This window comes from Amaranthus tricolor, chromosome 15 (genome assembly GCF_026212465.1).
Source record: "Amaranthus tricolor cultivar Red isolate AtriRed21 chromosome 15, ASM2621246v1, whole genome shotgun sequence".
NCBI lineage: Eukaryota > Viridiplantae > Streptophyta > Magnoliopsida > Caryophyllales > Amaranthaceae > Amaranthus > Amaranthus tricolor.
The window spans coordinates 8881893-8895432 of record NC_080061.1 but is presented as its reverse complement, the minus strand read 5'-3'; the positions used below and the strand labels follow the sequence as shown (position 1 = coordinate 8895432).

At 31.5% G+C, this 13540-nt stretch overlaps 1 protein-coding gene across 1 annotated transcript; it reads right to left on the bottom strand.

Annotated features, from left to right (window-relative positions):
• Window positions 1-7062: 7062 nt before the first annotated feature.
• On the bottom strand, window positions 7063-11010 carry LOC130801505 (amino acid transporter AVT1I-like). The gene is made up of 3 exons (XM_057665372.1): window positions 10708-11010; window positions 8592-9199; window positions 7063-7650 (listed from the first exon to the last, which is right to left on the bottom strand). Exons 1-3 carry the CDS (start codon window positions 10853-10855, stop codon window positions 7126-7128), a joined length of 1281 nt encoding a protein of 426 aa, XP_057521355.1. The 5' UTR covers window positions 10856-11010; the 3' UTR covers window positions 7063-7125.
• Window positions 11011-13540: the final 2530 nt, after the last annotated feature.

The following is a 13540-nucleotide window of genomic DNA, read 5'->3' as shown; positions in this document are numbered from 1 at the left end:
TGAAGAAAATAAGTTTGAAGTCTCAAAATGGTGATGATGATCGAACTTATCTTGATGATGATGATAATCCCAGTACACAAAGCATTAAAGAATGATCGTTGGGATTTTAGACTCGAACTGAGTCTAAGATTGGATTTTAAAAATGAGACAAGAGTTTGGACAAACTTGTGGGCCGTGCAGATGCTCGCGTGTTAAGAGCGTTTCAAAGAAAAGCTACTGGTTTTTGGAACAGCCTAGTCGCGGGTCGTGAATGGAGTCGCGAGGCGCGAGTGTTCAATAAAAAGCTACTGTCTTGGTAAATTGCTAAGGTCGCGAAGCCGCGAGTAAAATCGCGTGCCGCAACTTGTGCGATTTGTAAGGGTTTTCAGTTTCCCACATTCTTGGCCGGTTTATTCATAGTTTTAGGATGGTTACTTTGTAATGTTAACCCTAATTTCTTTGTACTAAGTGGCATAATATATAAACCTCTCTTGTTCTTCGGGTTAGGAAATGCATGCAAAACACAAAGTGATGAAAACTAAGTAAGGAAAGCTTGAAGAGCCATTGTTGTTGCTTCTCATGTTCATCTTGAAATCACTCAATTTACAGTGAAAGTTTATTCTCGCTGCCGGTGGATGTAGCTATCACATTAATAGTGAACCACGTTAATTTCTATATGTGATTTTCATTATTTTGTTTGAATCTTTATTGCTTCCGTTATTGTTTTTGCACATTTTCTTTCGCTGTCCCACAACAATAACTTTGTAAATATTAACATTAGTTTCTTGTTTCAAGAATCATGCTCTAGTAGCAATACATATATAGAGACAATAAAGATGATGACGATGATCATGAATCATTCAATCATATACTAATGAAGAAATGACTTAAGACACGTGAAATCTTTTCATTCTTTTTTCTAATGTTGACATGAAAACTTTTGATGATTGTATTGATATTTAAGGAAATAACTAACTCATTAAAAATATAATATTTTTTGATTGACTATAGATATATTCTCTTTTATAAACCTATAATTTTTTTTTATTCAAAATCTTAAATAAAATTAAAGTTTGCTCTATTAAGAAGTGATCCAACCATAAAAAAGACAAAAAATAAATAATTTCATTTTCTATTATCATATACCCAATCTTAAGTCTTAAGCTCAATAATTATATTATATTTTATATTTAGTTTATATATTTTATTATTCTTTTAAAAATATTTTATAATCATACATGATAAAAATCTACAAATTAAATTAAAATATAATATATTAATAAAAAATCTGAAATCTTTCAATGATGGGATAATCGAAAAAGGAATAATTTTTTATAATAAACTAAGTATTATATTGCATGTTAAAATTGTAGTAATTAACATTTGATAAAAACTATTAACGGACATTTTTTAACTTACTTGTGTGATTTCATCAATATATAGCTTAGGATAATCCATTTGATAAAATTTTATTGATTGATGGTAAGTTTTTGTCTATTTTTTTACTATGTTTTAATATAATTGTATAATAACTTTTTTCTTCGCTTTGTCAATTATATTATTATAACAAATACAAAATTTTAGTGATTAAGTTTATGTTGTAAATGAATTAATTTTATATATTAGTATTAATGTATTTATATAAGTAAATATTTATTACATCCGTGTTTTAGATGAGCATTATCTAACTAGTACATATATAGAACAACTTTATAATTTAAGAATTTATTTTCTAATTTTTAATTTTTAAATTAAGTTACTAATTTTATATTCTAGTTTTAAAATATATTCATTTAAAAAATTCAAAAGTTAAATACAAAGTCAAATAGTCAAATAGGTGTGGGGTTGGTGGTAGGTTCTCTCCCAGTCGCCTAAACTCTAACCAAAAATAAATTCACTTACTTTCCAAATACAACTTAATATAGTAGGATAGTAAGGTTCGTATCCATAGAGAGATAGGGTTTGAGAAGGTTTTAGTATGATATGTGTTTTGGAAGATGAAATTGAAAACAATCAATAACACAAAGAAAAGGGGGGTTTTGATTTGTTTTTCTGAAATAACTTCAACAAGCAATGAACTAAGTGAAATCTATAACAATGGTGTTTTCTAAAAATCATTGGAAAGTATATCTTGAGTTAAGTTGATTGTATACTTCTTGTTTCTTATTGATCATTGAATACTTTACTTAAGAAATTCACTTTTGACTACCTATTATGAAGATGATTATACTTCTATTCTCCTTAAGTGTAGCTAAACATCAAAATCAGTTTGAATGTAAAACTCTTATTATTAGTTAATTCATTCCAATAAGAGAATAAATTCAATCCAACAATAGCTTTAAGAAAAGAGAATCAATAGGTTTGCTAAAACTATTCAAGCAAATAGTTTTGAATCAAAATGAAAAGTTCATTTAGATTCTAATCATTCGTAATCTGCATTCACAATTAGAACTAGTTGCTACCATTAATCTAAGTACAAAACTAACTGATTTTGAAAATAGATTTAGCATAAATGAATATTGCAATAACAAGACAATAGTTGATTTCCAATCAAACAACATTCATAAGATTATAATAAGAACTTTTCAATAATCAAAGGTATATTAAGTAGAGGAAATCTTACATACAATGAGTAATTAGAAATTTTAAATCAACCTTCCTCAAGAAATGAAAATTTAAGCTTGAAGCTCCAAAACCATGGCAATACAGAAATGAAGAAGAAGTATGTTAATGAAAAATTACAAGATGATCTCATTCCTAAGCTTTCTTGCCTATTTATAAAGATTTGATGAAGCTTCTTGCCATTATTGCTCATCATTCCTCTTTGCAAGTCGCCTCCCAAACCCCTTTAAACATCCAATTGAAAATGAAAGCCAAAATGGGAAAAGTGAAATAAGTGCCCAGCCTACAGACTGAACTCCGTAACCCGCGTAAAACTCCGCGTAAAACCCAATTGAAAAAATGTCAATTGCAATCGGATTATGTCAATAAAAGTCATTTGGAAAGCCCAATTCACACATGAGTAACATCATGTCTTGAATTCAATGTGGTAAAATTCCTTTTGATTTTTGTAAGCAACAAGTTCTAATGACCCATCGTTGCTTTGGACCGTAATGAACGAGGTAGTCATCCATTGAAAGTTCTCAAGATGAAGAGTTGAAGAGCTCTTGATGCTGTATCTATTTCACGGGGATATGTTTTATATGTAATGAGAACCTACCTATATAAGTTTGAAGTGTGGCCTCTTCAAGTAGTCAAGATTGGCATACCGACTATGATAAAATTATGAATAAGATACGGACACGGCCTTATAATGTGTCAGGTTAATGACTTGTGTTATTGATTTTGTGTGTACTTCATCTTCGAGTGGTTGGGAAGGATCATTTGATTCAAATCTAAATGGATATCAATTCTGGCTCGATCACTTAAGTGTGTTGTACTAGGCGTTAATTCAATTCGTAGGGACATTAGCGTTGATGCATGAAATGGAATTATAAAATTTGTTTTCTAATTGAAAAAAAGAGGTTTTAATATACTCTAAATGGGGGAGGATTGTTGAACATTTAGTGAATACATTAAATCCTAAGAAATATCACCAAGTATTACAAATAGTAGTGGGACAAAGTGTACTGAACATACAAGGTCCAAAGGGGTCAAAGGCAAGGAAAAAAGACAAATTGGAACAAAATGTGCCTTTTCGTGTTCTTTGATCAATGAGCATTTGATTATATTCTTGTTCAACTTTGATTATGTAGTTACAAGTGACTTAATAGTGTGAATAATGCTCATGTATACCATAGTTATAAGGGTATTGATTGATGGTCAATATACTTAATCATCTATGGGTGATTAAATGTCCATGACCCTTTCGTATACTTGAACTAGTATAAATAGGAGCTTAGGAAAGGATGTCACTTACACTTAATTTCTGAATTCTTTATCCTTGCTTTCTCTCTTACTTGTTGTCTTTCAAAAAGAGTTATAAACTTCTTGTTAGAATTTTAACATACCCTAAGCACTAAGGGTGTGTTGTGTTGTTTGTATCTCGTTGTGAATTTCCAAGTCAAAACCCAAGTACCTTTATGGGGGAAATATCACAAAAGGAAAGTGATTACACGCATACAACAAGTATCAAGTTTCTGGGTAACGATTGTCGTTACAAAGTTCATCTTCAAGTTTATTCTTAGTGTTATTTTGCAAGTTTATTTTAGCCATCAACAAAGGAAAAATACAAAATTTCAAATTGTAATTTTTATTTTGCATAATTCATCATCATCATCATCATACCCAATATCCCGCCCGAAAGCAGGGTCTGGGTGAGGTTAGGTGACAGACAATCCATACTCGTACTCCCTTCACAGGGAGGACTAGAGGAAAGCGGTCGGTTTTACCCCCAAACAGCAAGAGCCCTGCAAAAGGAGGATATGAGTGGCAACGTTGTCTCAAGAGTGCAACTATTAGCAGAAAAAGACAGCACAAGCAGAAACTAGATCTAACCAAAAACCATAATAAAATGAGAAAAAAAGATAATAAAAATAAAAATAAAAATAAATTAAACCACGATAATTATACAAAGAAACAAAACAAAACGTGTAAGAAGCAACTAGACCCTAGGACAGGGAGATAACTAAAGAAACTACTAGTAGTCTAAAACATGGATCTGATGTCTCCAATTACTCCTATCTCTAGTCAGGTCCGCGGAGAGGCGCAACTCATTTAAGTCGTTCTTGATTTGCTCTACCCACGTTTTCTTAGGTCTTCCTCGACTTCTCTTACCCTCCACTATGATGCTTTCTACTCTTCTAATGGGGGAGTCGAAATCCTTTCTTTGCACATGTCCAAACCTTCTTAGCCTATTTTCACGCATTTTGGCAGCTAGTGGGGCAACGCCTAGCTTCTCTCTAAACTCCTGGTTCTCGATTCTATCTATAATTGTGTTACCGCACATCCACCTCAGCATACGCATCTATGCTACTTCCATCTTTTGTTCATGACACTTCTTAACGGGCAACACTCTCCTATACAACAAAGCTGGTCTAATGGCAACTCTATAGAATTTACCTTTCAGTCTAATCGGGAACTTCCTAACGCATAAGACTCTGATAGCCGCTCGCCACTATTTCTCAATATAATATCTTTGATTTTATTATTTTTCTATTATCATATGTTTATATCTGTCATTACTAAAAAAATCATGTATTACACGGTTTCACACTATATATTCTTCCTCATTCAAATTTTGTGCATTCAACCACTAATTAGGTGGTTGATGCTGATTTGGCACCTCTTGATTAGAATAATATACTTTCAATCCAAAATTATTAGAATATACTAATATACTCTCTTTGTATAAAAATCCAAAGAGATCAAAGAACATTAACATCAAGTGGATTAAATCCCACTATCTATTTTTAGTAAAAGCATTGTATATTTCAATCAAGATCTTGAAGAGCTACTAATGGACTTTTAGGTAAGGCTAATTTTATGGCTGAGGTTATTTAGGCTCTCATATTATATTAGATTTGGTTTAAGAATACCATGTTGGCTTCTTATAGTTGTTTTTTTTTGTGAAGAAGAGTGACATGAGCTAGAAATTAATAGTCCGTCTTGTATGAGACCGTTTCATGATGAGACGACCCTTAAACAAGAAGATCATAAACTAAAAATTTTTATTATTAGCCTATTTAACCTAAATATAAGGCATGTCTTAAGATGAAACTATCTTATACAAGAATTTCTGAAAAATTAATGTTAATATGATAGAGTTGGGCTAGGAGGAAGAATTTCAAGTGGTTGGGCTTCAGTAGTTGGAGAGGAAAATTGTTGGGCTTGATGTAAAAAAGATGGGGAAAAGTAAAATAAATAAGATAAATTATTAAAAAAAAAAAGCACAAAATAAGACGAAAATCAACTTATTTCTAAAAATAAGCGTCTAATTTCCAAACTTGAGATTTGTTTCTGTTCGCAATGCTTAATTTTTTAAAAAGGCAAAGAAGTTGTTCGCAGTTAATAACTGGGAACAGGGCTGTTGACTTTTTTGACCCTGTTCGCAGTTACTAACTGCGATCATCATTGAGCATAATGGGCTTGTTAGTGACTGCGAACAAGGTTAAAAAAGTCAACAGCCCTGTTTGCAGTTAACAACTTCTTTGCCTTTTCAAAAAATTAAGCACATGTTCAGAACCAAACCTCAGGTTTGGAAATTAGACGCTTATTTTTTGAAATAAGTTGATTTGCGTATTATCCCGTGCTCTTTTTTAAAAAATTAGCTTATCTATTTCAATAATTCGATGTATGCATAAGGTTTTTGTTGGGTTTTGATTAAGGGATTTAGAGTAGGCCCGAGTTTGTTGTTCAAGCATCTGTTGGTCTTCGGTTTTGAATATCAAAAATTATTGTGAGAGACGGTTTCTTCGAGAGATGCATTAGATTTATGGGCTAAATAGCCATTTTAATACAAATTAAAAAAAAATAAAAATGTGAACTTTTTGTTTTGAGGTTGTCATAGTCTCTCACAATAGTTTCTTTTTGGATATTGGGCAATGCTCAATTAAGGAAGTAGTTTGAGCATTGTTTTGCATTGGTTGGCTAGGTATGAGATTTGACATTTGGGCCTATTGAGATGAAGTGGGCCGCTGCATATCATTGATATTAATTTCAACTAGTTTTTTGAGAAATCGTCTCTTTAAGAGACATATCTCAAACCCAATCTATTAAAGATTAATGTCTATTTACCGAATCTATAATGCCTACTTTTATTATCCTATTTTATTATAGAGAATTTGCAGTGAAGATTTGTGGTTGAGAAGTTTCCTTTAGAGAATATTTAAAAGATATGTGATCACTGTATGACATGGTGCCAAAAAGAAGGTGAGAAGTATGGACGAATAACGTATGAACAAATTATTTATGGACCTAATTACAATATATTTGAAGATTAAGAAATTACTAGTTATCTAAAAAAAATTTACAAAATAAAGACTAAGAATAAACAATATCATAAGAGATATTATAATATAATATTCACATACAAAAGCACTACTTTTCATTCTAGTTTATTCAACTTAATTCGCATTATTTCACTTTTTGAAAATATTTCAATTCCTTTTTATTGAATCTCATCCATAAACATGTTGTTAATAGTAATCACTTTGTAATTACAAGAGTTTCATTTATAATTTGTACTAAAGAAGTGTAGGTACCAAAAATAGCAATAATTATGCTTAACAAAATAGTACCAATCACTAATAATTTCTCACCTTTAAAAGAAAAGCCCGAAATCTTCAAATAACACAAACAAGGAATAGTAATTGACGCACTAAGACTTAAAAACGCTCCAATAAGAGTCATTAAATATCCAAAAAAAGGAACAATTAAAGCTATTAAAACTTGACTAATAACTAATAATGTCCGTATTATTATCTTAAAGTATATGTTTTTTCGAAATTTTGGAAACCAACTCTCAGTAGCATTTACAACGGGTTGTAACATTAATGCATATTTTGATAGAGGATTAACCAATGTCGTATAAATTGCTATTTTAGACCATAATTTGCCGGCCGGAAGGTTTAGAGTTATTTGTGGATTTATGTTTGGACCAAACATTAAGTAGCCTATAATTGCCATGAAAGCGTAACCAATTGTCGAGTATAGGAAACATAGAAGAAGTACCTGCAACAACAATAATATTATGTGTGAGACCATCATTTTATCTTAGTTGGAGTAAAAATTATTTTTTTTTAAGTAAGGTTTATATTTGATTTTATTTTTTTTTTCTTCTTTTCTTAGCCTATTTTATATTTAAAAATAAATAAATAAATAAATAAATATATTTTAGACGGTTTAAATGTTATTTTATTTTTTTATGTACTTAACAAATAATCCAACAAATACTTGAACAAATGACGATTGGGAGTTATCTTAAAATTCTTTTACTATAAGATATTTGATTCAAAAGTTTAACTAGATACGTTAACGTCTCCAAGCTCAGAGCAAAAATCAACTATTTTTTGAAGATTATGTGTAATTTCAAAAATTATGATATTTTCTGACAAATTTGTATCTTTAAATACTTAATATATACTATGTAATTTTGATATTAAGCACCGCTAAGTTTTTCAGGGCCCTATATAGTCAAATGTGTTGAACATGCTCAAAACCTTCCTGAGTATTAGATTTCGAATCGTAATAGTCAGACTTGCATGCAATACTCAAACTTTTGTTGAACTTACAAAATACATATTAAAGGACACGTTTAAATATTAAATGAAATATTAATTATTTAAGTTTAGTAATTCTTACCATTTTTCGATTAGTCGAAAATATAATTAGAATAATTCTATATTTAATTGGTTATAATAATTTATAAACAAACAGACTCAAGGAAAAACTTAAGCTAATAATTAAGCTCTGTTAAGATGCTATATATTCTATATTTCAAATTAGAGTTATTTGAACAAAAGATGTAGATGCAACACATGTTACCCTCATACTTTAATTCTATTATTGAAATTCAAATGAAAGATGAATGATATTCAAAATTCTTTATCAAATCCTATAATATTATACTAAAGAATCAACTAAACATTCAACAAGTAAAGAAAAAACTTTACCTTAGAGAAGTGATGTTTTTTCTCCATGGAGTGATATAGGGTAGGAAAAACAGGATGAGCACAATAGCAAAAGCCGTATAAGCTAACAGCAGTAGGAATCCCAGACCAAACAACAAGCTCTCCTTTGTAATGAAATCCAATCCCATCAAATGTAGCAACTCGTACAACTGATGCTATTATTATAAACGAAGCTATCACACCTGTTGCAGATATATACGACAGACTACGAAGATCATCTAAATATACAGTTGGAAGCATGATTAACGCCACAATCAACACAAAACTTTCTCTTCCTCCTATTTTTATTCCAGAAGCTTCCAAGGAAAGTTCTGGAAATAGATTGTGCAGATTATCACCTTCCATTATTAGAAAGCCTGTTACAACTAAATATAGCTCTGTGCACATAAATGTTGATATGATTGTTCTTCCGATTTTCCCAAATGCTCGCTCCCCAATATCTGGGTATGATTTAATCCTGGGATCATCTTCCATGCAACGCTTTATGAGTAAGCCTGTGTAGAATGCTGCTATTGCCACTATGAAGATTAAAATGAGGCTTAACCAGCCACCCGAAGCCAGAGCATATGGTACTGATAGTATTCCAACTCCTGCAGCCAAAATTAGTTAAGAGAATTCAACAACCTTGTTTTATATTAAATAATATGTTACTATATTTTTTCATAAACTACCTCCGTTTCATTATACATTTTATTGATTGTGATAATTACCCATATAATATGATACAATCTGGTGCGAGTATTTCCGAATGGAGGAAGTATTTTATATAATAAAAAGTACACATAATTTATATACATTATCAAGGCCGGCCATGTGTATTGACTTTTGAGAGGCACGTGACAAAATAACAATTGTGGGTCCAATCCTAATTATTATATGGAAGTAAAAGAGTAGGAGTATCAAGATTAATAAATATGAATTTGAGTTAGGCTTATTTTAGTTTTTTCAAATGGGCCTAAGGCGAAGGCCCCTCTTGCCCTCTCACAGAACCGACCCTATGCAATATAATTAATATTAATAATATCAACCGGCTTCACTTATATTTAACTTAGTTAGTAGTACAATTTATATTTCACACTCCATATCAAATTTTGATTCATTCCCAATAATCGTACAACGCGTTTGTTTTCAAACTATTTTTCTTGCAATTGACGTACCGTACCGTATCTATGAGATAACTAAATAAAGTGAGTGTTTTAATTAATAACTAAAGTATAAATTTAAATATTTAAACTAATTTGTAAAACATTAAATAATTAAAAGTAAATATTTTAAGTATTAAATAATGTAGATGTTTAATTAGTTTAATTGGACTATTGACCCGAATTAAGATTCAGGACTCAGCTCGGTGTTAGCACAAACACGTCGAAGAGGGGACGACGACTGCAGTTAGAAGATAAGCTCAGGTTTATTTTAAGCCATCCAAGTCACTATTATACACATATTGAGTTTATTTATATTATTAGTAATAAACTTTTAAACACATGGACAAAAGTGAACTATACATCTCCATCCAAGAGCGAAGAGTTCAATTTCATTATTACTACCTCTTAAATTTAAATAGCTGCAATTTTCAATTTAATTTATTTAAGAGCGTTTTAAAAAAATTATAGCTATTAAAAAATAGAAATTAGTATAACAATTAACAATTAATAATAACTATGTCGAAATGTATGTCAGCTAATTTAACCAGTAAAGTTCTATAAGGAAGGATAAAGATCGAGAATTCTATTTCACTTAGGTCATACTTGTATGGAACTAAATATTTCTTGTCAAACGTAAGAAATACTTGTGAAGTGAATGGAAAAAGAAAAAAAAGAGAAAATGATCCTTTATTTTTAAGATAAATATATATTTATCTTAGTTAGATAAAGGAGAAGGAATAGAAGAAATAATAACGATAAAAATCTTATTTTGTTTATGTCAATAATATTACTTTAGAATGGAGGTTTTGCCTTGCTACTGATAGTGATAGTGATATTACTTCAGAAACGAATTGCTATGTATATATTGACGTTTTTCCGCTAAATATATTACCAGTTGCAAGTATTTTAGAACGGAGGAAGTATAAAGTAACAAAAGAAGAGAAAGAAGGAACCTGAAAGAGCGTTAAGGCCATTGAAAACAGTTTTGGTAAAGGAGGTTTTGCCTTGTGTTGGAGTACCATAATCCTTAATTACCTCCAATTCATCATTATAATTTTCCAATAGAGGGTACCTAAGCAAACCACTCTCACACTGCTCCATTATTAGGTAATGGGTATGCTATTATTATTTTTTAGAATTATAGGATAAGATAGACCGAGAAAAAAGGAAAAGTATCTGAGAATCGAACTAAATCTTTTGCCTCAATAATAGTACTATTTATAAGAACAAGAAATAAGTTTAGATTTAATTTAAAGAAAAGCTCACTTCATAGTTCATATATATAGATATAAGCTATGATATATCCTAGACAGTGTCCTAATCAGTCCATTTCACAAAAGTAGTTAAGTAGTAGTAGTATTCTCAAATAATATTATTTCCCACGAGATTAATGTTTTCTTTTGTGGGTGTATACTTACTTTTTATTTCCTCGTGTTGAATTGCACTTTTATGTACGCGGTTAAATTTTCAGAAATGTTCTCATGTGAAACCAATTTAAGTTTGTTGGAGATCTTGTAATTTGATAATTATGGAAAATATTTTTGCAACTTCTCATTAAATGTAATATGCGTATTTTCTATTGAATTTGTCAATTAAGCTTATCTCAAATTTATAGTCGATATATGCAGATATACATAAATCATTATTAAACAAATATTATATTGTTTTTGTCTTTTTAAAATTGCTACCATTTGATTAAAATTTGTTATAATTCGATAGTTTTAGTCTTATTGTAACAAATCTAAAAACAAATCTAAAGAAAAAAATAGATTAGTATGTGATTAATATTTATAGAGACGACTCAAAAAGGTATATTTATGGAGACGATTTGTTAAACCCTCTATCTCTATGGAGGGAGATTTGTTATTATGACAGTTCCAAAATCTCTTTGTATAGAAGATGGGTTTGATCATATCATAGTCCATGCCATGTCTTACACTTTGGAGAAGTATGATGTGTGTGCAATTTGAATATAAAGAGTTGAGGTCTAGATCACTCCATAAAGTGATCAACGGAGAGGATATTGAGTGTCCTGGACAAAGCAAGAAGACGCTCAAGAAAGGCCTTGGCTCTTGCCTTGAACTAGGAAGAGTGAAGGAAGTAAGGTGCGTTAAACGAGGCACAACTGACCAAGAGATGAAGGCTACTAACTAAGAAATCATCCGAGCACATCAAGCGCTCGTTCGACCAACTTAGCATAGAGGCAATCGCGAGTTTGTGATCTTCAATCTATGCTTGGGGGCATGTCTTGTACATGCTCTAGGGTTAATCTAGTGCATTATGGGCTCTATAAGGAGGCATAAATCAGATTAGCGGACATAGAGAGAAGGCTAATACAAGGAAAAGGAGTTTGGGAAGCCTAAGAGCTTATTTGTATTAGATTAAGGGTGATCTCCGTTAAAGGTTGAATCTTTATCTTGAGAGTTGTTCTTAAGTATGTTAGGTTTTAGTTCATCAAAGTATTGTTGAGTCGTTAATGTTATTAAATATTGTTTGAAGAGGAGGTATCTAAGATGCCTCATTAAATCTTGTTGTATGTGATATTGTCTCCATTGATTTTGTTGCTCTGTTCTCTTTTGTGTTTTGTATCTTGTTCTTCATCAAAACACTTCCTAATTACTTCTTTATTATAAATAACCCTTATTAGCTTCAGATTAACTATATTTTTTTAAAAAAAAACTAAGCATAACAAATTAGCTCTAAGAGATTTCTCCTACTCTATTAACATCCTCTTAAGAGTTTGTTGAACTCTTTTGTATTAACCTCACAAGACGTAGCACATATTGAGTAAACTCGCTGAATGGTGTATATGATTTTCTTTATCATTCTTGCTGTTAGAATATATCCCACAAATATTCTTTGACTATGTAATTATGGTATATAATCATGTTTAGTAAGTATATATTCCTTAGCATAATCCTAGCCTAGAATAGAGCTAAGAGTTGCCGAATTTATCTCGGTAGTTTTTGTATATTATTTCTGAAAACTAAAACGAATGGCAAGAATCATCTTCTTACATGGTATCATAGTACTCTACGATCCTCACGGCCAAAACTTCTTCTTCTTCCTCATCATATTCATCTTCTTCCGCTGCAATACTTCAATGGTCGACACTCCAAAATACCACCCTGCATTTGCCATCACAAATGTCAAATCCCTTATTCCGATTACCTTGGACACCGCCGGAATGTATCACTCTTGGGCCGCCCTCTTCAAAGTTCTTTGTAGGGTTCACGACCTTACGAATCACATCATACCTCCAACTGACGCCACGGAACTCGGTGCATATGAGAATTTGAAATCGGCAGATTTGGTCTATTGGAAACGTCTTGATGCTGCAGTCCTCAATTGGATCTACGGTTCCATTTCTCCTGACCTTCTCACTGCTATCCTTCTCAAAGATGATACTGCTCAAAGTGCTTGGGCTCGTCTCGAGTCTATGTTTCAAGATAACAAAGCATCTAGAGCCTCCCATCTCGAACAAGAACTCGCTGACCTTGATTTCGAGAATTTCTCATCCATTGACGGCTATTGCAATCACATCAAATCCCTCGCTGATCGTCTTGCGGATGTTGATGCTCCGATTCCCGATACCCGTCTTATTCTTAAACTTACTGCCGGATTACCCGAAGCATACGCCGGTACGGTGGACTTCATCCAAAATCAGGAACCCTTGCCTTCCTTTGAATCATGCCGATCTCGTCTTAAATTAGCTGAACGTACCATCAAAAATCGATTAGCCAAGGAAGGTGGATCCAATGGTCGTTCACCCACTGCTCTTGTCTC